The sequence below is a fragment of the Ambystoma mexicanum genome, chromosome 14 (genome assembly GCF_040938575.1).
Source record: "Ambystoma mexicanum isolate Mex_15411 chromosome 14, UKY_AmexF1_1, whole genome shotgun sequence".
In the NCBI taxonomy this organism is placed as follows: Eukaryota; Metazoa; Chordata; class Amphibia; order Caudata; family Ambystomatidae; genus Ambystoma; species Ambystoma mexicanum.
The window spans coordinates 113,319,421-113,344,684 of NC_090940.1; the positions used below are offsets into that span (position 1 = coordinate 113,319,421).

General features: G+C 46.0%; 1 protein-coding gene across 2 annotated transcripts in view; it reads right to left on the reverse strand.

Moving 5' to 3' along the window:
• Window positions 1-25,264, reverse strand: part of SPTB (spectrin beta, erythrocytic) — a 524,484-nt gene that overhangs the window by 225,686 nt on the left and 273,534 nt on the right. For both annotated transcript variants that reach the window (XM_069638664.1, XM_069638665.1), the window contains 4 exons: window positions 17,510-17,668; window positions 15,952-16,254; window positions 12,683-12,833; window positions 7,926-8,796 (listed from right to left, as the gene is read on the reverse strand). In XM_069638664.1, coding sequence (XP_069494765.1) covers window positions 7,926-8,796; window positions 12,683-12,833; window positions 15,952-16,254; window positions 17,510-17,668 — 1,484 coding nt within the window. The remainder of the gene's footprint in view (window positions 1-7,925; window positions 8,797-12,682; window positions 12,834-15,951; window positions 16,255-17,509; window positions 17,669-25,264) is intronic.

A 25,264-nucleotide genomic window follows, 5' to 3' on the forward strand; every position in this document is an offset into this window, starting at 1 on the left:
ATAGCCGTATGGACTGAATTATTATAGGCAAACTCGGCAGTGGGGAGTAAGTCTATCCAATTATCCTGCTGCCGGTTGATGAAACACCTTAGGTACTGCTCCAATGTCCCATTCAATCTTTCGGTTTGGCCATTAGACTGGGGATGGAATCCTGAGGACAGTGCTCTCTCGATACCCAGCAAGTTACACATAGCAGCCCAAAATTTGGAAGTGTATTGACTCCCTCGATCCGAGACAATCTACTGAGGGAGGCCGTGTAGCCGAAAGATATCACTAAGAAATACTTCGGCCATCGCTGAAGCAGATGGTAGCTTGGCTAAGGGGGAAAAATGAGCAAGTTTAGAGAACAAATCTACGGTGACCATTATGCAGGTACAACCCCGAGAGACTGGCAGATCTACGATAAAGTCAGTAGATATTTGTCTCCAAGGACCAGAAGGGGCTTGATCTTGCTGTAACAACCCCAATGGCCTTTGAGTAGGATATTTACTCTGGAGACACTTCAAGCAGGTCTGCACATACTTCTGAGTATCAGCTCTCATCGTAGGCCATATAAATGATCTCTGTAGCAATTCTAGAGTACCCCGAACTCCTCGATGACCTGATGTGTTGGAATCATGACACCACTGAAGGACCCGCTGCCTAATTGATTTGGTAGGGATGAAAAGTTTTCCGTCTATGAAGTACAAACCGTCCTTTTCCTTAATAGGCTGGTCTTTAAGATCTCGGATAGGAATAGCTGTGGTGGCTTCTCGAACCTCTTGCAGAAAGGAAGTTGTCACCGCTAGGATACGAGTTTGGGGGAACATCAGCTCCCTCTTGAAGGAGGTGTCAACCTCATCTCGACGAGATAGGGCATCTGCGATCTGGTTTTGAGAACCGGGAATAAACGTGATGGAGAAATCGAACTGGGCAAAGAAATGGGCCCACCTTGCCTGCCGAGTGTTATAGCATTCCTGCTGCTTAAGTATTTGCAGATTCTTATGATCGGTCCGTATCAGAAAGGGATGAGTGCTTCCTTGTAGTAAATGCCTCCACTCTAAGCATGCTAACTTCATTGCAAGGAGTTCTTTCTCAATGACCGAGTAATTACGTTGGCTGGGACTCAGTGTTTTTGAAAAATAGGCAATCGGATACTCCTGGTCTGGGTTGCCTTGAAGGAGAACAGGACCCACTGCAGCTGACGAGGCGTCCGTCTCCACAATAAAAGGCTGCAATTGATCGGGTTGACGTAATATCGGGGCTGAGCAAAATCTGTGCTTCAAATTGAGGAAACTGTCATTGGCTTCTTTGGACCAAACAAAAGGTCCAGAGGACTTCTTTAGTAGTGAGGTTATGGGAAGAACGAGCTTGGAGAATTCGGGAATGAACTTTCGATAAAAATTTGCTAACCCCAAAAAACGCTGGATTTCTTTCACAGATGCGGGGGCCGGCCAAGAGACTATGGCATCTACCTTTTTAGGGTCCATAATGATTCCCTCCTTGGACAGGATAAATCCCAGGTAAGACAAAGAAGATTTGGAGAAGGCGCATTTTTCAGGCTTGATCAACAGATTGTTCTGTTGTAGACGGCGTAAGACTTCCTTAAAATGAAAATGGTGTTCCTCCTGACGGCATGAAAAAACCAAAATGTCGTCTAAATAGACCAAAGCTGTTTGCCCCAACAAATCAGAAAATAGCCTGTCCATAAACCGTTGAAAAATTGAGGGTGCATTTACCAGGCCAAAAGGCATTACCTGGTACTTGAACAGACCGAAAGGTGTGCGAAAGGCGCTCTTCCACTCTTCCCCGGCTCTTATGCGGAGCAGGTGATAGGCATTTCGTAGGTCCAATTTAGTGAAGACTACCGAGCCCTGTACTGCTTCCAGGATCTCAGTTATGATGGGCATTGGGTAACGATCCTTTATTGTCACTTTGTTAAGACCCCTATAGTCGATGCAGGGTCTTAGTTCTTTCGTCTCTCTATTGGGAATAAAAAATAAGGAGGCTCCGGCTGGTGACTTTGACGGACGTATAAGGCCGTTGGCTAGGTTGTCGTCCAGGTATTTTTGTAGGACAGCCTTCTCGGAAACAGACAAAGGAAACATTCTCCCAAAAGGAACCAAGGCTTGGGGGACCAGGTCTATGGCACAGTCTTCGGGTCTATGAGGAGGGAGCTGAAGGGGAACCTGTTCCTGGAAAACCTCAGCAAATTCCAAATAACACCCTGGAATGCAATGGATAACACTCCCTTCTGTTATTGCCACAGTTCTCACTTCTTCAAATGAGGTTTCCGGAAGGCATACTCTTTTACAATAACTTGAGTGAAAACTCAGCGAATTGTTAGTCCAATCCACGGTAGGGTTATGTTTACGGAGCCATCCTATCCCCAGATTAACCGGAAAATGGGCTGCACGGATAATGTCAAAGGAGACCCTTTCGGTATGTTGCTGTATGGTTACGACGACTTCTTCCGTAGTGTGAGTAATGAGGCCAGAACTTAGTGGGGTACCATCAACGCCTTCCACCTTTTGGTCTTCTTTCTTGGCTATCCGGAGAAGGCCCACCTTATCTGGCCATACGGTATCAAGAAAATTTCCGGCCGCGCCACAATCGAGTAGTGCTTGAGTGTCCACTTCTTTTCTGCTGAAGTGAATCTTAATGGCTATGACCATAAGACGAACATCATCCGTCACATGAGAAGATGTAACTGAGAGGTTGGCATAGGAACAAGCATAAGCCCCTCGATAGTCCGTCCTACCAACTATCGAGGGCGTTCGTTTCCCGACCTCCTAGGGGGCACATCTGGACAATCTCGCAGGAGGTGGGTTGCAGATCCACAGTACAAACATAGGTTCCCTTCTCGTCTCCTCTTCTTTTCTTCAGCAGTTAATGGTGCTCTAGTGGTTCCGATCTGCATGGGTTCTTCCCCGGCGGCTCTCGTAGCAGATGATGAGGTGGAGGGACGTGATTCGGGATATGGTGTCATACTTCTGATCTTCTTCTTTTCGTTCTTCCGTTCAAAGAGTCTAAAATCTATTCTTTGGACAGCGGTAAGGAGATCTGAAAAAGTATCGGGCCGTGTCGTTCTGGCAAGTTCGTCCTTTAGTTCCTCCCGAAGTCCCCTCGGAATATGGTGTATTGTACCATTTCGGGCCAGCCAGCCTCGGCTGCAAACTTCTTAAAGGTAGATATGTATGTGAGTAAATCCAAGCTACCCTGTCGTACATCCAGTAGGTCTTCGCTGGCCACATGTGCGCTCTCAGTTCGGAGGAAAGTCTGCTGTACCAGCTCCTTGAAGGCGGCGTAATCTTGTAGGACAGGATCATCTCGGGACACCAATGGTGTTGCCCAAGACAGGGCATTCCCCGTCATGTGGGTGATCATAAACCTCACCTTAGTCTGATCAGTTGAATATGCATTCTGTCTGAACTTAAAGTGGATGTTGCAGGCGTCCAGGAATTCCTTCACCTTGCATCCAGAGCCATCAAACTTCCCTGATACTAGGTGCAAAGGCGGTAAATCCTGAGCCTGTTGTTCCCTGGGGGCTACTCTCTGCTGGAGTGCAGCATTGTCTGTCTTTAGAGCTTGGACCTCAGCATTGAGGTTTTGGACGGCGACTATCAGCTCTTGGAGCTGTTGTGGGGTGGCCATGACTACTTCTGGGCGTCGCAAACTATCAATGCTGGATGGTTGGCTTCCTGTGCTACTGTCTTCAATGTCGGAATACAACAGTTCCCCCGACACTTCCTCCACCTCCACCTCCTCACCTGGTGACGTGGGTAGTTCCAACTTCCTTCTCTGAGGCCTTTGGGAGAGAGGCTTTTTCCTTTCGTGCAGATATGGTCTGCCTCAGAAAGAAGCCACCGTGACCCAGTCTTTGGGGCTCACAGTGACCCCCCTCCGTGACAGCCAACAGGGGAAAAAGCCGTAGCAGAAAAAAACCCTGGTAGGTATGCAGAAAGCTGCTAAAGAACAGCCACTGATGAAAGTCCAAGGAGGAGATGCCGGCTGGATCGGGTCCGGAAGTGAAACGCCGCAGAATTCCACAGCTTGAGGGCGGATGAACAGGCAAGTAAGTATCCAATAGACGGAAAAAATTAGAAGACTGAATGGCAAAAATAAAAGGGAAAAAAAAGGGGGGGCTCAGGAGGAGGGATGGAGAAAAGAAAACGAAAAAAAAGGCCTCAGTAAAAAATTCACAAGGACAAACAAAACAGAGGATTAGGAGGAGATAAACAAAGGGGAGCCAAAACAGGGGCACGGAAGGAGAACCAAACGGGAGAAGGGCTGAATGCCTAGAGAAAAACGTTGAGGAGCGCACGCAACGAAGAGCCGCTCTGCCGCTGTAAGTAAATAGGAAGCGGCGGGCGGCCATCTTGAAAGAACACTAGACCGCTAACCGCACGTAAAGAAAAACATAGCGGAACGGTCTAATGGCGGCCCAACCTCCATTCCTTCCACAATCGCCAACGGCCTACGGCCGTGACATCCGCGGACACCTGTGCTGAAACTCCAGGATATGTCCTTTGGCGAGAGCACTCAGCACCCATCTGTCGGTGGTGATCTTTTCCCACTTGCTGACGAACCTCGTCAGCCGGCCTTTCACCGGGGTGCACGGGTGAGGGCCCGACGTCCTGGTCGGTTCAGGCTCCGGTGCCCTGCCCTGCAGGCGATGCTGTCCTCTGCCACTGTAGGCCTGGGAACCGCCTTTGTAGGCTTCCTGAGTTGTGGATCTGGAAGGCTGACGGTACGATGAGGAGAAACCTTTTGACGATCTGCCGGACCTTCCTCTGGAGGAGCGAAAAGAAAAACAGTGCTGCTGGAGGGTGCCCAAGGAACAGGGCTTCTCCGTATCCGTCTTGATGGCCTGTAGGGACTCATCGATGACCTTCCTAAAAAGGTTATCTCTGTCGAAAGACATGTCCAGTACCTTCGCCTGGTCCTCCTGGTAGAAATATGTGGCGATGAAGGCAGATGCTGTTCCCCATCTGGCGGAACCCTGTGGCGGCAACGTCCAGCGCCACTGTGATGGCGTGATCTGACACTCCCTCCCCCTCCTGGAAGAGAGTGATTGCCTCCATCATCTTGTTGTCTGAGAGGAACTCCAAAATCTGACCGAGCTTGTTCCACAGCTCCCTGTCGTACCTGGTTAGGATCGCCGGTGCGTTGGCCACCTTGATGGTGGACGCTTTGGTGTAAATCACCTTCCTTCCCATGGCATCCATCTTCTGCCCCTCGCTATCCAGAGGGACTGAAGATGACGACAACGGGTTAGCTGACTGTTTCTTCGCAGCGCTGAAACCACAGAATCTGGTGATGTTTGCAACCTTAGGCACTTTGGTGCGGATTCCGGCACCCGGTACTTCTTCTACAGCCTATCCCGTTTGGCTGTAGCCGTGCAAGGTTTCTTCAAGAGGGCCAGGCCCTCCTCCCACATATTGTCGAGAAGGGTCACTGCTATGATTGTCTTCCACTTGGCCTTGCGCCACTGGTACAGGAAACCCTCCTTCCTAGTTTCTTCCGGCCCAAGCTGAAACAGCTCAGAGGCTCTGCCGATCATGGAATGAAATGTCCCCACCTCATCCGGTGAGGACGCCCTAGGCTCCGGGGACCCGGCCGCCCGTTGCGAAGATATCAATGTCTGTCGTTGTGGCCGTATCTATCCCTGTACCTGTGTGAGTCTGCTGGGGGAGAGGGGGCCCGACGCAAATGTGGAGGCTGAAATTGGGACATCGGATGACGCTTCCTCTTCTTTGCTGGTGGAAGATCAGGGGCCTGGGGGCCATTGCAACCAGCCCTTGTGGCATCCTCTTCTGGATCTCCGACACCAAGGTGTGGAGGGTTGAAAGGATGTCCAGAGACACATCACTTGGCAGAGCTGGCATGATCGGGACACTAGACCCCGCGCCATCATCGTCCTCCTCTACCACATCCTCGTGGATCGTGCATAAGGACTCCAGGTCCTTGTCGTCCATGGATGAAATTTCCACAGCCTGGGAATGATCCAGGGCCTCCTTGCTCCCCCCCTTTTCCACTGTGAGGGGCTGGAACCGGGTTCTGAGACAGTGTTCCCTTCTCCGGCATGCCGGCAGACCTTGTCAAAGTCACTGCAGCAGCCTCGCACCTCGGAGGGAGGAATACCTTCAGAGCTATGGGGGCTACCTTCTCAGGGTCAGCCCCATAGCTTTCGACAGAGCAGCCACCACTAGCTCTGTCGTCGACAAAGACTTATCCTGGGCCGCCTGGGCCTTCTTGGGCACTTTGGCCTTCTTCTCCTCTGTCTGTGGCTTCTCTGGCTTTTCCCGTAGTTTAGCCAGTTTGGACGATTTTCTCTTCGAGGAGGAGCTCGATTGCTGATTGATGTCGATCGCGCCCTGTCTGTTGTGGCATCCGCTTCTGCGGTGACCACTGTGCACCCAGACTTGCAGCTGTTGGCCTTATCTTGGGCTCCCATGGATGAGGCGCCCTTACAGGACTTAGAAGACCGCTTCTCAGAGCGACCGTTCCTGGGTGAGGCATAACCCTGCTCGGAGCACGGGGCAGAGACCTTGGCGTTCAGCCACGCCACCAGTCTACTGTGCCTGTCCTTTGTCGTCTTCTTGGAGAAGCCATGGAATAATACGCAATCTGCTTCCTTGTGGTCCGGATGCAGGCAGTAGAGGCATTGCAGGTGCCTGTCCTCCACAAACACATTTCAAAGCCCGCATTTGGTGCAGGACTTGAAGAGGGACCTTCCTTCTTCTCCTCTGTCTTGATCGGATGGCGCGAAGTAGGCCTGATGGCCTTCTGTAAACTTTGATGATCTTCACCCTTGAAGGGCGCTGAACTTCACCGACAACAGATCCCCGCTGTCAGCAGATGGAGAGAAGAGCACACAGGCTGTTCTGGAAAAAAAATAGAAACTTTTTCTGTCGGAAAACACGAAAATACCTAAGTAGCTTGCAGAGCAAACTTGAGGGCTCCCAACACTGAAGCGTGCAGTAAAAATCTGAAGATGGCTGCCAGAGGAGGGGATTAGGGAGAGGACTGTCATTGGATGTGAGCAGTATGACCCAGAGGACAGTGATTGGTTTATGGAAGAAATACAGTTTGTAAGTGAAAGTGAAACTGTTTTTCTTTTACAGAGGATTCCCAGCCTGACAACAGGGAATATTCATGAGCAATTTAATCAATGCCTGACCCCATGCTGGAGAACCCTGTTTTCTGTTGACCTATTTTGTTGAGTCTCACTGGTCCTTACCTTACATTACACCCAAACATTTGGAGCCATCATCCTGGCACCTTATCTGGTTCACAGAAATGAGCAGAAGTGGGGGTATACAAGCCAACTTTACATTATACAATTACGAGTAAACCAGAAGTGAGCTAGGTTACCCATAGCAACATGCTTATTAATTTAACAGCCCTCTCCACATGTAACTCAGTAACTTCTTTTACTCTAGGCCCCAAGTGACTCTATTTCCAACCCTCTTTGGGCTCCTCTTTGTTGCTTGTGTCATTGAAAGGAACGTTTCTGCATGTATTGCTGGCACTCCAAATGCATCATGGGTAGGGAAATCTTGTGGGGGAACTTGTAGTCATCCCTCAGTGGATTCTACATGTTGGTATTCTTGACACACATATGGGGCTGCTAGCCTCATCTGAATATAAATCTCCCCCCAGGGGGGGAGAAATGCTTAATAAGTCATTCTTCAAAAATAATTGAATATTGTCTTGTTAGACAAAGAGATAATGCTATCTTTGGCAGGAAACAATCCTTTTACTTGACTGAGTACAACAATGATGAAGATGGGAAGAGTCAGTAAGCCTCCCCTAAAATATGCACATTTGCTTAGAAGGCATATTGTTCTTGACCTTACAAGATTCACAATTAGGCCACCACTTAAAAAAACATCTAGGTACTACAGTAAACTAATTTCTAATTAGTAATCAGAGTTTGGTACCTGTGTTGAATAACCTCCAGATCCTCCAGTTCATCGAGAATTTCCATTTGCTGCAGCCACTTCTCTTTTTCACTCATCCACAGCTCACACGCATCCGTCTCGCTGAAAACGGTATACAGCGCAAGTGCATCTTGCAACCTCTGTCTTCGTTGCTCTGCCAGTGAGAGCACGTCAGCATACGCTTCCTTCAGCCTTTTCAGCCTCGACTCGATTTCTGGCGAGTCTCTAAATTCCCTGGGCAGGCTCTCGACTTGTGCAATCAAGTTTTCGATAACTTTCCCATTGTTCATGACTTCTCCCGTGAGGTCTTTGTGCTTCTTGACCAATGCCTGAGTGGAATACTCATCATGCCCCAGGTCGTTGCTGGACATGATCCGGTAGGTGTCTTGCAACCAGACCGTGAGCTCGTCTGCATCTACCTGAAACTGGAAGTAGCTTTCTGCATCCCGGAGGTTCTTCTCGCGGAATGCTGCCAGTTCTTTCAGCTGGGCCCACATGTGCATGATTTCTTCAATCCTTGCTCTGATCTTCGGAGTCCCGAAGTGCCTCCTGGCAATCATTCGTTCCCCTTCTTTCGCTGTTTGCTGTAGGTGTGCTTCCAGGCCCCTGAGCTCGTCCTCGAAGGTGCTGTGCTTCCGCTGTAGGATCAAGATGCTGGTAAGGTCCTTACCGAAGTCCATCGAGGAGTAGATGTGTTCCTTTTCTCTGATCCATCTCTCCACTTCCTCCATTTCCCAGAAGAACTTCCACATACGCTTGGACTGCTCCAGGTGCGATTTGCGCTCAGCTGCTAGAGCTTCGAGCTCCTGGTAGCACAGTTCAAGGTGGTTCACGCGATCTCTGATCACCTGTGGATCACAGGGCTGGTAACCTAAAATGAAAAATGGCTTCTTTTCAAAGCAGGTTCTTTCAGTGTAATGATTTCTATAAATATTTACTTAATATTAAAAATAGATAAGGAAAATATTACAAACACAAAATTTAGATACAATATTCATTTACGTAGTTTCAAACATGTATAGGATTAGACAACAAAAATAACCATTAGCTATTGGAAATTAGAAACAAAGTATTGCTCATACTTATTACAAAAACACATTTTTTAAAACATTTCGTATTTCATTGTAAGATGTCCAATTGGAAACCAGGTGTCTATTTAGAATTTTCAAATGAACTTTCCTCAGATAATGGATTTACCTGCTCCTGAGATTAACAATCCAATTTGGTGTGAATCTGCATTGTTGCATTTTCAACCACTGCTCAGAAAGTTATTTTGCATTTGATACAATTGTAATTTACATTATGTTCAGTTTTAAAAAGGAATCCAAGGGTGTTATGTTATGTAATAGGGATTGTACAAAGTGCACCTTCACCAATGAGTGGCTGCTTCGTGCTGATGTTCTATGTGCATCAACCTCCATGATGGAGGGTTTGGTTAACTGGGCTGCTGTGAATGCTGCATTTCTCATTAAGGGGGGGATTTTAACACTAGGTTGGGTAGTGGCTCTGGAAGTGCCTTGTTTGACTCCTGTGAGGATGACCTGGCAGGGATACTGACCCCTATCATGAGGGATGCCAGAACTTGTGTGGAGGGGCTCATGTTATGGAAGCTCCTCCAGAGGTGTTGCTAGGGGTGGACTGGGGGAGCTATAGCCCCAGGTCTTTTGGTTGTAGCCCCGGATAGAATCTCAGGGGCTACAACCAAAAGGCTATAGCTAGCCCCGAGTCTCGACTGACCCGACACTAGTGTAGCCCCAGATCTTTTCCAAACCTAGCAACACTCCTGAGCTCCTCTATGATTGGGGGTTGCGCTCAGCCAATGGCTGTTTTTCAGATGATATCCCAGGCAATTTCGCTTTCTCCTCAGCTTCGGGGCATTCTATGAATGACTACATATCTGTCCCAGTAAAATTTGGGGATTGTGTTGTCGAGTTTAAGGTACTGGGCGATATATGTAGTGATCCCTTCCATGCTAGGCTTGAGGTCAAATTGCAGAGTAAGCATGTATATGTGCCGGAGGGATTCCCTGATGGCCAAAGGCACAGACTAAAATGGCAGTTGGCGGGTCGAGAACGTTTGCAGAAAGATATTGTTATAAATAACTGACGGGAGCTCGAACATTTATTTTCTGGTTGTTTAGATCAGAGTACCATCCTGTGTGATTTTTCGTCACTTTTGTCCATCCATCAAACGCATTCACAAGGCTAGCAAGGGTAAGGTCAAGTCGCAACCAGGTTGGTTTGACTTAGACTGTACGAAATATAAGTCTAACTTGCTTGATACCTTGAAGAATCCCCTGTCCCCCAAGCGAGACATAGTTACTGCCCGGGCCACCCATACGAAGGTTATTGCCCGTAGGAAAAACGAAATCGAAGGAGAGACATGGGAGGAGTGGGTTAACTCTTCTGTCACAAATGATACCAAACTCTTCTTGGATATAGCAAATGACAGGCCATTTTATAAATGTAACGCAAACTGCACAGAGGTTATGGTTTCTGATCAGGCATGGCTAGTCCACTATTCCGCCTTGTATGGTATTGGTCACTTGAGTGTGGTTGCTGAACGGCCACAAATCATGGACCCCTTGCTGTCATCATCCTTAACAAAAGGAAACAATGGGCCTCATTACAACTATGCCGGTCCGGAAACAACGGTGCCCGTTGTTTACGGACCAGCATATTACAACTCGGCGGGCGGGTGCCGTCCTGCCCGGCAGGTCAGACCGGAAGCACTGGCACTGTTATGAACGCAGTGGTGGCTAGTTTGCTTTACATTAAGGGGGAGCCTGTTTTTCTTGCCTTCATGGATCTGAGCACCGCATTTGACCAGGTTAATCGTGATAAGATTTGGTGTGTGCTCAGACCCATGAATTGCCCAGGCACCCTGGTAGATCTTTTGGAGAGATTAAATCTGTCAACAGTGGCTTGTGTGAGGAGTGGGGTATGCAGGCGTGGCACTGCCTTTTTTCAGGTGGAGCGTGGGGTGCACCAGGGGTGTGTGCTGCCCCCCTGCTCTTCTGCCTGTATATAAATGGTCTATAGGACCATTTACTCAAATTGATCCTGGATATCCCTAGGTTGGGCAACAGGCGTTTGCCACTGCTGGCCTAAGCAGACGATACCATCTTGCTGGCCTGACCCCAAAAGCCTTGCAGTGTCTTATTGATGATTATTCTGTATTGATGGATTCCCTGGACCTAAAAGTTAATGCCCAAACATCGGCTGTCATGGTTTGCAGTGGGGGGAAGCGTCTACCCAATTTGCAGGCCATGTTTAGCAAGTGTGTGTTAATCCCCAGAGTGGATAATTTTGATCACCTGGGGGTTAGATTTTCATCGAATCTTAGCGCTAAAGCCCATGTAAATAAGCAGACTGAAAGATTAAAACAGGCAATTGGGGGGTGGCAATAGCTATGGGCATGTTTAAAGCAAAACCGGCTGAGCTGGTGCTCAAAGCATATCATTGCAAACCTACCTCTGTCGCTAGGTATGGCATGGAGTGGTGGGGTTATGGCAAGACTGAGCACATCCAGGTGGTAGAGAAAACATTCTTTAAAAGATTATTGGGGCTTCCTCGATCGGCTCAAAATGTTGTGTTGCATCAAGAATTGGGTTGTAGGTTTCTTAGTGATCTAATTGCAGCCCAGCATGTAAGTCATTGAGCCTCATTATAAGTTTTAGATAAGTGACAGATGTTATGCCCCGCAGGGACTTAAAGCCTGGGAAAGCCAGGGAACTCCAGCATATCATATCTTGGACAAAAGGAGTCATACGAGATCATGAGTCCTGCCAATAGGAAACATACGATTATTGTGCACCGATGTCTCCAGAAGTATCTTCGGTGGGCCAAGAATCCTTTGCAGCGTATTGTTATCACCAGGGCGAGGTTGAACTGTATTAACCTTAAAGCAGTGGTGGCGGCCCGTTCTAATGGGAATGAGAGTCAATCGTGTGTCTTTTGTGAAGATTTGGCACATTTTTTATTGTTTTGTCCAGCTTTTTCGCCCATTAGAGAGCGCACGCTGAAACTAGTTTCGCAGGGTCAGGAATTTTGTTGTCATGCGCCTGCTCTGTGTCACTTGCTATGGGCAGATTCAGTTTGTGTGGACTGGGCTCTATTATCATTTAAAAAATGCGAGGACATTTTGATTGAAGTTTGTTTGAAGTGATTTCCTTGTGTATTTTTGCAATGTTGTTATGGTTTTATGTTGCTAGAATCTTATTTTTGTGATTTGTTATTATGTTGTTCATACTGCTGTTTTTATGGGAATGTTTTGTATTTTCAAAATAAACTTTACGAACGAACGAACGAACGAACGAACGAACGAACGAACAAGCTTAATTGACTGAGCTCTATGTCTGACTTTTTAAATAAGGGATCAGAGAACTACACTCAGTGCTTGGCTTGGACGAGGGGGGGCAATTGTAGCATGGTCAGCCAGGAATTCGCTAATTTGTCTACTACAATGACAGTGACATATGGTACATATGAAAACTTGGGAGTTGTAAAGAACATTGGAATTAAGCTGGGGTTCCTCTCAAGGGCCATGCACATCTGGATATTAAGGAGTTCCTGAATACAATGTAATACAAAAGTAACTCTGCTTTAGATCAATCGGAACAGAAATAGCTTTCGTTCATACAGTATTGGATGAGGTCTAGACAATCTGAGACATTTGGTTATCCCCCACATCCTTTCTGTATTAGGAGTTGGTATTTATTGAGACATTACCTCTATTGATTGTAACAACTCACTCACCATCTCCGTTAGCAAACTTCAGAGCAGCTGCGTTGGAAGACCTCACTTTGTCCGCCTGGGCTGCGATGTCTGCCTCCATCAGGGCATGCTTCTGAAGCAGGTCCTCCACCTCCAGCAGGTGCTTCCCAATCTCTGGAGAAAGGAGCTTACCCTGCAAACAGCCAATGACAGGTGATACCATGTATTAGAAATTAAAGTATGGATAACAGCCGACGTTCCAAAAAATAATGGTCTCAATTCGGTTGAGATAACCTAGGAAGTTCCCTTTATAGGATTCCAATGTATTTTATAATATCACTTTTGGCCGTAGGCCTTATGCACCAATGAGTATTATCAAAAATCAATATATGTGTTTAAAAAAGATAAATAGACAGAGAAGAAAGGCAAAAAAGGAAAAAAACAAGGAAAATGAGAAAACTCCTTGAATTGAAATGAAAATACCTGCGGATTCCTGGAACTGGTCACCTAGGGGACAAAGTTCCACTGCTGGAGCTCTGCTCCCACGGATCACTTTTATGAGTAGAGTTAATTTTAGGGCAACATTGATCATCTCCTTGAATATGTTTTTAATGTTAAATATATATATATATATATATATGTGAAGATAAGAGCAGAGGCAGTTGCTCTTCTTCCTGAACTATGCCCCTTTCTTCGCAGAGGGTCCTTCATCTCGCAAGTTGCAAGGTTCTCGGATAAAGCCTGCTGACGGTTGTCGATGCCTGACCCCGCACAGCCTCCACTTAGTTAAATACATTGGCCCTCTTCATGGTAAAAGACGTCCTGTATGTGGGGGCTGTGTTACTAGTTGCTCGGTTGAAATTCAAATGGACCGGAATTACACAAAACAATCCCTCTCTGGAAGTTCTGCAATAAAATAGATAATTGGTGCACCTAGTCAAAATGACATTACCTGGTGCCGGGAGACAATGTGGCCTACTTCCCACACCTCCTGTGTGGAGGGGCCCTCCTAGGCATTCTCCACGCAGGCCATTCGGAAAACTGAGAACCACACAGATCTCAGGAGATGCACCAGTTCCTACCAGAAACAAAGCTCAATCTTAGACTAGCTGGACCTAATTTAGGCATTGTTTCCGTGGCAGCCACTGGGTCGCGATGAGCAAAGTGCATGGCAGCACCAGCAGGGGCAGGCGAGGCGACAAGCAGCATTCGCGTGGGACAGACCGTCATGCAATGGCGTTCATGCAATGGGTAGACTATAGAGTGGGATGTGGTGTTCCTCCTGTAATCGCTGCTGCTGCTCCTACGAAGTAAACTGCTAGAACTATTGCGCTGACTCGGAAAGGACTGTTGGCTCATGGATGGTATGATCAGCAGGGTCATCAGAGATACGTCTTCAGAGGTAACCCTGATGGCCTGTGCAGTTGGATGTGCATTCTAGAGCTATTCTTTGTTAAGGCACTATTTAGCAATTGGCAATGTAGGTAAGCAATAGCTGGATGTGCTGAGAAACTCCGATGTGGGTATAACGTTCTTTCATCAACTGGTGCAATTTCGATGGTTTTTTTTATGAGTACATTTTACCGGAAAAACTCATTGAAATATATAGGGGGTGGGCGGTTAGGAAAGTGTATATATAAGGGGTGGGGGTTCGGGAATAGGTAAAAAATAATAGGGGATGGATGGGGGTTTGGGAGGGGAACCCCGCCAAAAATATGTTTTTTTCGTTAATCCATACTTGTAAAAAAACATTGAAATTGCACCCTTCGATGAAATGATATACAACCCTGATGTGTACATCCTCTAGGTTTCCCATTTCTCTGGGGGAGATCCTTTACTTGGGGCGAAAGGGTGCTCCTTTCTACAATAGTGCCCAGATGCCTACGCAATGGGCAGTGTCCAATGTATGTCGTTAACAGTGCCAACCTTGAATCAGGCAGAACAATAGCTGGTGATTGAGTCATTTGTGATAGATTAGTCCCACATGCCGCCATTCACGGTATCAACCAAACTCCTTCATTCATCCTTCTTTAATCTATTGCCCCGGAACCAAGGTCAAAGGTCTAGGAGTCAACTTCAGCTCATAAATGTACCCTTGACACCCTCAACAAATCTGCAGTCAGCACATTCCACCCTGCCCTCCCCCTACGCTGATGTACATTTCAGACACCACTCGGCAGTAGGGAACTACGGTCTAGCCCGTTCCTGGTTACACCAACTCAGTCTGTCCTAAGGGAAAAACATGACAATTCCCTTGATAAACCATGGTCCACCATCGGGAAACAAGAGCTGACACTGGTTTGCCAATGATCAAAGAAATCTGGACACGCTGCAACTCTGCCGTCTCAAAGTAGTCGAGTATGCGGCAGCAATACTGGAGTGAAGCCCTAAATTCTCCATTTCCCAGAACCCAAAATAACTCCTTAGTGCTAAAGCCTGTGTCATCTTCATGGCCCTCTGACTCCCCAACAAAGGCATCCACCTGAGGGTACCAAAGTATGCTGGCAACACACAGCACAAAGCTTCCTGAAGGTGCATTCTGCACATCCAACAACAACAGCCATCAGAGCTGAACCCTCTTTTTGGGCCTTCGGATCTAAAGTAAAAGTATGACCCCTCGCTTAACTACTTCGATCACCTTGTATTCAGAACTGTAACTTGTATCTACTCGATTACTATTTATTCAGAACTGTAACTTGGCTGTCTCACCCCCTGCTTTGTCGATTATTGCGGTTATCACCCTGACCACATGTAACCTGGTCCTAAGAACTACTTATTATACTGCATCTGTAACTGCTTAACATACTGTACCTGTAACAATTTTTTATATGCTAAAGCGCCCAGATACCTCAGGGTTAGGTGCGCTCTATAAATAATAAACTAAACTAAACTTACACCAGGCCCAAGACTGAACAGGTTAAAAGAAAGTGAGTACTCCAATGTGGCCGATCAAGTCTATTGGTTCAGCGACTAACAAAGACTAAGCACCCCAACTCCCTGAAGCGCTTAGTTCACAGAGCAGCATTAGCTGTTTGTTTATTTATTTAGGTCTTTTGTAAAGTACCTGCCTAGCCCCATTAGTCACATTACAGCATTTCAAGGATAGAGTATTGAAGAAAGAAGACCTAGGTTGCGCGTGAGGGTAATAGCTGCGTACATCACTCCTCAAGAGGTAGACCCTCTAAATCTCAGTAGGAGTGACCTGAGTGTGTGTGCTCTGTAGCAACAGAGTGGAGTAACTTTACTAAAGGAGTGGTCGTCCTGGTCGCTGGAAGTCCTCTTTGTGCCTCTGCTTCCATTCGTACACTTACCTTCATCTCATCCATCCAGTTGATGATTTGCAGCATCTCTTGGAAGAGTCTCTGAAGAGTGAGATTGATGTCCAGCCTCCCTCGTCGCGCCTTCAGGAGTTCCATCAGGTAGTCCCAAAGACGCAGGATGTTGTCCTTCCTGGCATTGATCCGCTTCACGTCGTGATACCGCTCCCTCTCCAGCTCTGCTGCCACATCCACTATTGCTTGAACCCGCTCCCCGTAGGCGGCGATATCTGTTTCAATGGCGTCTTGCTTCTTCTTGGCGGCTTCTACAGATGGCAGGTCGTAGCCAAAATTATCCTGTGCAAAGGAGAGATAAAATGGGTTTTAGATCGAGTGCGAGTTCAAGATATCACCACCTTCTCAAAAACAAAAATAGGATCTATTGGGGCTCTTCCTACCCAATTTTGCCTTTAGCAGCAGGTGGTCCTAACTTTAGCCTATCAGTGGCTGCAGGTGTCAGGCCTGCTTCCTGCCTCTTCTCCACCTGGCAAGAGGTATAATTTTGTGGACATGGCCCACATTTGAAAATACATTGGGCCTCATCAGGGGTTGGGCGGAGCGGCAGAAATGCAGTGGTAATGCTATTACTGCTGCAGTACCGCTCAGCCCAATCCCGAGTTTGGGCAGAAAGTGGGAGGTTTACCTCCAGCATTTTGCTGGAGGTAAATATCTCCCCTTTCCGTGCCGTTACTGCCCCATAGAGTCCTATGGACACTACAAGAAATGGGGAGTAACAGCCTTACCACAACTCAGGATCCAGCGCTAATAGCACCGGACCGAGTTGCAGTAACGCTATTTGCATTGGCGGTATCCCGGAGCATTTACCGCTAGGATACCGCCAAGCCTGTGATGAGGCCCATTGTCCTTGCTGATGTTTTTCCTGACAATATTGTCACTGGATACCCCCTGTATTATCCCCTTTGCGAGGGGTCTGCAACATTTGACTCTCCAGATGTGTTGGACTGCATCTGCCATCAGCCCTTGAAAATGCAGTCAATGGTAAGGGATTTCGGAGTTGGTGTTCAACAATCGAGAGAGTCGTAGGTTGTAGATCTTTGCTATATGAGAACACATACCATTGCACAATGTATAAATAATATGGGCTCATTATGGGTTGGCCGGTCCAGTATTAAAGTTCCAGTATTTCTGTGTACCGGTACTTTACTGGACCGGCCAATCACAAGTTTTCAAGTAGGGGCTCTGATCTACCGGCAGGCCTGACTTGCCTGTAGTTCAGGCCCCTACTGGCAAAGAATTGCCGGTATTACCGGCACCGGTACTACCAGTGCTGGTAATTCTGGCAACTCCATCCAATGGAGTCCTATACCAGGATATCGGGTGGCAGGGACAGTACGGGTAATTTCCCGGTATCCCGCCGGGTACAAGGTGCCATCTGGCAAACGTATGGTTCAGGTCTGTGTTATATGGAACTATGAATACGCAAAGTCTACCTATGAACTGCACATCAGCTACGCCCACAGCGCACTCTGTTGCCACAAATTCTTGAAAAGATATTTGGAAGGAAAGTTTCAATGGCTATTGCTGTAATTACCTGAGAAACAAGATGTTGGTTCTCGTTGATCCACGTTTCTCTCATGGCCGCCTTCCGGTCGAAGCGCCTTGCCAACTGTTCCAGTTTTTCTTGTCTTATAAGTTCCTGTCTCAGAGCTAGCTCCCGCTCGTGTTCAGCCTTTTCCAAACCCTCCCAGGCCTGTGGGGAAAAAAGGCAATTAGAAATCCTCATCCATGTGGACAGGTGAATGAATATGTCTCAGAGGTGTACAGTGTATTCCACCTAAGCCACAATGTACTCACTCTAATTTACTTCTGACTTACTCTTCTCATTCCAGGAATAAGTTAGATTGATCCCTTGTAAATTCTTTGCGAAGCAAATAGTCCTCCCCAGGAGTAAGTCATGAGTAAGTCAGAGTTACTACTGGTAGCTTTTTTGAGAATCAAATAGTCTTCTCCAGGAGTAAGTCAGGAGTAAGTAAGTCAGAGTTATTAATAGTAGCTTTTTTGAGAATCAAATAGTCCTCCCCAGGAGTAAGTCAAGAGTAAATCAGAGTTACTACTAGTAGCATTTTTGAGAATCAAAAAGTCTTCTCCAGGAGTAAGTCAGGAGTAAGTCAGAGTTACTACCATTAGCTTATTTGTGAATCGAGAAGACCTCTCCAAAGGTAAGTCAAGATTAAGTCAGAGCTACTTAGCTTCATCGTCACTCGAATAGCTTTTTTTCAATCAGTGTAGCTCCCTCAGCTTCTTTGGGAATACAGGTTGTCACAAGGGAGACAGGGATCAACAAACCAGCCTAGGCAGAAGCTGCATGAGAAGGACACTTCTTTATTTGGGATTCCTTGCAAGTGGGTCAGACATGAGGCATCCGAGGTATGAGCACAGCTTTTCTAAATGCACAGTTTGCAACCGTGTGTACCTCATACTGCTCATGTTCATGTTGCCATGTTTAGTTGTTCTGCTTAAAGGATGGATGTTTCAGAAGTTATGGCTTTTAGCGCACACATAATTCTTGTATGTTTCCAAGCCCCTATTTTAGAGACGGTCTTCAAATTTCCTATAGCCCTTTGCTTGGTTTCTCCAAGTTTAGAAATAATATGAGGACCAATGGGAATAGCTCACAGTGCCACCTCAGCTCTAGCACACACCTTGCTGTAATGTTTATGCAAATTACATACTTTCAAAACGCAAGAAACAACTATTTCCCCCCAAATGTTTTGAGGCATCCAGTTATCATTAAAAAAAAACTTTACTCAGGAGACAATCTGAGGGGTGTCCAAAGCATTTCAGACGCATACAAGTCTTCTTCTGGGACCATAACTTCAGAAACTACACAAGCAAAATAACCACATAGATATTATATTACGGTTCGCTGTGATATTAACAAATTAATAAATAACTAAAAGATTTTTAACATATCATTTATACCTAAAAAATACAGATTATTTTATTTTTATTTGCGGGGTTCTCCCCCAAAGCTCCCCATTTCCCTTTGTTTATAACCAAACTCCAACCCGCTCCCCAGCCGTTTTAACCCCTTACACCATCCCCATATATATATTTCTTTTTTTAAATCAGTATTTTTTCTATAAAAATGATTTGTTAAATATGGTGTTCGCTGTTATCTTTTCGTTAGTATAACTGGATACCCTATTTCGCTGCAATACATTCATGTAATGAAACCATTGATCCCAAGCGGTCAAAAGGATAAAACATAAAGCAGAACAACAAAAGATTGTCTCCTGAGTAAAGAAAATATTTTTTAATGATAACTGGATGCTTCAAAAACATTTTTGGAAAATGGTTGTTTCTTGTGTTTTGAATCTTTATCATTTTTATAAGCATTACAGCAAGGAGTGTGCTAGGGGCGAGGTGGCCCTGTGAGCTATTTCCATTGGTCCTCATATTATTTCTAAACTTGGAGAAACCTAGTAAAGGGCTATAGAAAACTTGAAGACCCTCTCAAATCACATCCAGAGGAATTGAAAGTAAGAAAGGGATTACAAACTTGGCAGAATATACACTTTTCACAAATAAAATGGATAATAGCCCAGCCGGAATAACCAAGACATCAGTGGTAGCAGTGTACCGAAAGAAAGTAGTGGAAACTGTGAACTCGACAGGGGAGAGGGTAGGCGGGAGTCTAGTACAACATGTAACGTGGTGTTGCAGCCGGGGCATTGCACTAGTCTACTTGATTAGTAACTAAGGCTCCTCTTACAACTTTACACTTGCCCAGAGACATGAACGAACAAATCCTCTGTATAGAATGGTGAATATGGTCGTAAAAAGTAGAGGATTGGTAAACAAAAAAAGAAAAAGCAGTGGAACCCTGCTCCTGAACGTTCCCACTCACTTCGATCACTGCAAGATACCTACCAGCTCACCTTCCACCTTATTTAGTGACACAGAAGACAGACAAACAACAGCCCACACAAAAGTGTCTTCTTTAGGAGAAGCCAGATGCTGAAGGCCTAGAGACCACCGGACTACCAAAAAAGAAAAAGTCACAGAGGTACGAAGATTGGCAAGAAGAGGAATAAGGAAAGGAAGCGAAAGCAAATAAGAACATCTGAGTGAACGTATGATCACTGTGGAAGAGAGGGGAGCAAATGACGGTAGCCCATCGTTGATTTGCAACCTAACCAACCACAACCTTGCTAGATTCAAAACAGGTACTTGAAAAAGGTCCGTCATACAGTCCTGTCCCTGTAGAACGATCAACTTCTCGGAAAAAGTAATAGACTTTTTAAAGCAACTACACAAACCTAAACTGAAAAAAAGTTATTTGCAACATCAACAGCAATGCTTGTACTGAAAACTATGGCAGTAGTATCAGAAACGATCAAAAGTGATCTTATCAATTTCCAATGTCTCAATTTTGAAAGTAACGGCACTATCAGTCTTTCGGTCATTTATGGCAAACATGCTATTAACAGTGCCATGAACCCTGGTACCACCTTTACACAGAAAATGAGTAATTATGTCAGTTCGTAACAAAGGCTTTCTTCCAAGAAAAGGTGGAAAAACAACTTCTTGATATAGAAGATGCCTATGAGACAAGCACTCAGTGAACTTAGGGCATTGCCATATGGTAGGCTGGTAAGGGAGTGACTATAGTTCACATGAACATAACAGACTACATACATGAAGGTCACCATCAGAAATTAGAAAAGGGATTGAGGTGTGTACACTAAACCTACCACCAGTCCTAAACCTACCATGCAAACCAAATTCCTGAAAATGGTACACATTCGGAGGTTATTCAAATATTTATACATTGGCTACCAGTCGCACTCGTTTATTACCTCCTCCCCAAGATCCCCAAAACGGGCACAATTCCACCATGTAGGCCTATAATTTGAGTTATAGGTTCCCTTACTGAATATATACATGTGTACATAGATCTACTCCTCCAACCCTACGTGACAGCCCTTCCCACAGATGTCAGAGGCAAAATGCATATTATCAAGAGACCCTCCATTGTCATTTGGAACCCAAGTCACACTGGATGTGAAGAAATGATAGACATCCATAAAACATAATCAGGGAAATTGAAGTGGTCAGGACAGTCACCAGATCTGCCAGCCTCGTCCAACAAAGCAACATGTTAGAGTTTACCTTGAAAAATCGAATTCTTCTTCTTGATAATGAGCTGTACATCCAATGATGCAGAATGTCTGTGGGGGGAGGGGGTAAAGCATTTACCATGATTTGCAAACTTCTTCACTGGGATGTTTGATCAGTGCCATGCTTGGGATTGTACTGATCAAACATACTGAGGTCGAGTGGTATAGTGGTATAGACCGCAACCAAGAACTTAGGAAGGTACCATTGAGCGGCAATCAAAGATGCACTTCAGAGGCACTGTCAAACTAACTGATGTACTAACCAATTCCCTCTTCCTGCTCTTCCAACAGAACGAACGCCACTATACACGACTAGGGGCTAGCCACACTACACATAGACACACAGCGAACAAATCTAATCCTCGCACCCAACCAACTCTCTGAGACTCTAGAAGTAACTTTAGAGGAACACACCCTTGCACATAGTCCATATATCCACTGACACACAGGCACATCAACACAACACAATAAAAACACTGAACAGTCATCCGCAACTCTGGACCCCGGTATGGTTGCAAATAACCAGTGCGCAATACTACAAGTATACTCTGACCTCATATGATCCACACACCCAACACTAACACTAGCACACATCAATGTCCCACCCATACAGTTACAACAAACAGGGCCTCAAACTCCCACAAGCAAAACAACACAGACGTCAGTTCCTCCTGGTTCTGAACCTACCCTATCATCCTATGCTCACTAACACACCCCGCCCTCTTCTCTTGCTTAGCCACGTGAGCACCTGGAGACTGCCCTTGGGTGGTAGCGGTGCGCAGTATAAATCAACATAACATAACATAACAGGTTACATAGACAATGGGCATCATTGCAAGCACGGCAGTGTGGGATAAAATTGTGGTAATGCAGAGGTAACCCTGTTACCACTCCATTACTGCCACATTACTGCATCGCTGTACTACAACTTGGTTGGTGAGGTTGGAGGAAAAACGTCCAGCAAAATGCTGGAGGTAATTCCGTCACCTTACCACCAAAAAAACCAGCAAAATCGACAGAATTACCATGAGCTGTAATTCTGCCCGAAATCTCCATGGAGTTCTATGAACTCCATAAATGGGGACTAACACCACCATACCACCACTTGTAATTCAGCGGTAATTCCGCCAGACCAAGTGGCAGTGCTAGTAATTCCATTTGGCGGTATTCTGGCAGATTTACTACTGGAATGCCGCTAAACTTCTAATGAGGCCCAATGCCTTTATGAAATGGGGAGGTTCAGATGAACAGCTTAGTTCATAAGATATCTTCCAACAAAAACACAAACAACCTGTCTTTGCTACGTACAGAAGTAAAACCCTAGCCACCTTCCCCAACATTCAAATCTTCTTTTCTAATGACACTATTCAAAGCAGGCCTTAACACCAACAATGCCATTCTAGGAGCAAATAGTGCTCACACTACAAACATCATCTCTTTTTTTAATTTTTTTTTTATTGGTTTATTCAACCTTTAAAAAAGAAACAAAAGACACAACACAAGATATATACAGCCAACACACAAACACCATCAAAAATACTCTCTGGGGAATGTCTTGGAATATGATGTAATTGTAGCCTTGAAGCCAAATAACAAATGCAATCTGGTCTCATGATCAACAGATTCTAAAAGAAGGCTACCAGAGAAATGCAGATGAAGAGGAAAAGAAGCAGGCAGATATTACCCATGATGCCTCATCACGTACACCCAAATCCAAAGCAAGGGCCAGTGTAGACAAGAGTCATTACCACTGTGATGAAGTACGCTGCCTGGTTCTTGAAACCACAAGGGCCGTGGCACAGGCGGCCAAGCGCACCCCTGCGCTAGTGGGTTTTGGCCTAATTAAGGTATTCAGAACATCCCCATGTCACTTTCCCCTGGTCACCGGCACATCACAGCTGATACTCACATGTCCTCACTACATACCAGTCCCAAGGTTCATTCCCTGCCCACCCCATTGGCCTATCAGGTGGGAAAACAGCCCTAGAAATCTAATGTCTGATATAAAAAAAAAGGTTTCCGATTGGTTGGCTGTAAATTACAACCTTTCAATACAGTATTAAAAAACAAGTGCAAAAAATGCAAGAAAGGTGAACAAAGGAAATAGGACTAACAATAATTCTAATAAGAAAAAAACAAAACCAGAAAACAGCTAAACCAGAGAAATAGAATCACTGCCTATAACATTTACACCAAGATAAAACAAGTCTGCACAGTATTTTTAAAACCTTTCATAATCAATAAGACTACCTGACCCCTCTCCTCTTTCCCAGAACCAAACCTTATGTCAATCCTGGATCAGCTCCTTAATGCTAGGCCTAACTTTTAGGAACAGTAGGAAATGAATCACGGCTAGGGCTAGAGTATCAGGTTTATCAGACTGGGTGGGTAAGTTTTCCAATACCTCGGTTATGTCTTCCTTTTCACTCAAACACAGAGTGTCTCCAAAATCCCCCTCCTCCTCACCTGATGTAGAGGAGTAGTCCAGCCTCTTCCGACGAGTGCGATGTCCGTGAGTCTTGCTCTTCTTAAGTAGGTAAGGCCGGCCTTGGAAGGAAGCCACTGTGACCTCGGAAACGGGTCAACAGAGACTCCCCTCCGCGACAGACAAGACGGAGTAGGGGAAAAGCCTTTGCGGCACAATAACCCCTGTGGATGACGATCTCAGCGATCCGGAAGCAGAGAAGGGAAGCAAGCGTCCAAAGGTAGCAGTCCGATGATCAGACACAGACTGAGCTGGGAGATGCAGGTGAGAGCGGAGGGAACCGGGAGGAAGAGAATGCTAAGCTGGAACAGGAGAAAAATGGCAAGGGTTGAAGGAGAGTCCGGAGGGAGGCAGAGAGAGAGAAAAAGGAGGAAGCCAAGAAACAAGGCAAGGAATGGGCGGAACACCGCCAAGGGAAATAACAAGGAGCGTGACAACGAAGGGTAGCAAGAAAGTTGCAACGCACCGAGCTGCCGAAAGTGGAAAGAATAAATACACTAGGCGGCGGCCATATTGGAAAGAACTAGACCGTCAATAGACAATTAGGGAGGAAACGTGACGGCACAACAAGTTGGCGGCCATGTTTCCACCTGTTCCACAACCACCAGGAACCCGCGGTTGTGACATAGAGAGACTGATTGGGTGCTAATGATCATTCCCCAGGCATAATTGCACAGCAAGTATGGCATAGTCCTTGACATACTTGTAGAGATGTTATTTTCTTAGCAGGGCCAAGTTAGGACAGACCAGCAAAATGTGTTTCAAGGTCTCCAATTTTCTGGCTTCCCCACAGAATCTACATGCTGTTTGTTCACTTGCCAGTTTCAAGTAAATACCCCAGACTTCTCTCGTAAAAAAGAGATTTAAGCGTAGTCTTAGTAGCCAGTTTCTATATCTTGCATTGGGAAATCTACATAAATAACTAAATAAACTCTAATAAATAAACTCTTACAATATTCTGCAGGTTAGTGAAAATGCACCCAACCCCAACAAAGAGAGCCTAAAACTCACCCTAGCCAGATCCAAATCCCAAATACGGACAAGGAAGACTTTCTGTTTATAGAAGAACCCTTCCGTGCGATTGATGAAAGTAGCAAGTACGGTGCTAATGTTTCCGGTTCACCTGGAAGGTCAGCAGGACTTGTGACGAACACGGAGTTTCCACCGATGTATTGTTTTGAGCCTGCAGCTTCCTGAATGCAGAGAAGCTGCCCTGGTAAGCAGCAGTACAACACAGTATTCCCGGCAATAGATTCTTATGCCAGTGAAACAAAATGTCATGCTCTCCACACACACACCATGTTAGCAGTGAACCAAACATTGTAGAAAGCTTACTCAGTATGTTTCCAACTGGTAGTCCACGCACAGGAAACACCACAGGCCAATTCAGGTAACCTCAGGAAAGGTCAGAAAGCAAAGCTTAAATATATGATGGCAGATGACCCATATATAAGCTTTGTCCAACCTCAGGGCAACAAGCCAATCCCAGCCCTCACCCTAGCAACTCACAGGTGCAGGCCCTCAGTGTAAGGCCCTCCCAGTGGGTGGAGGGACCATAGTCCAAATGCAACCAGCACCAGTTGCTGAGTGTGGGTTGCAGGAGCAGAAGTCTCCACTTTGGGAAGATTGGAGATTGCTAATCAATGGAAGAAGGGGAGGCTGGAAGGACAGAAGAGGG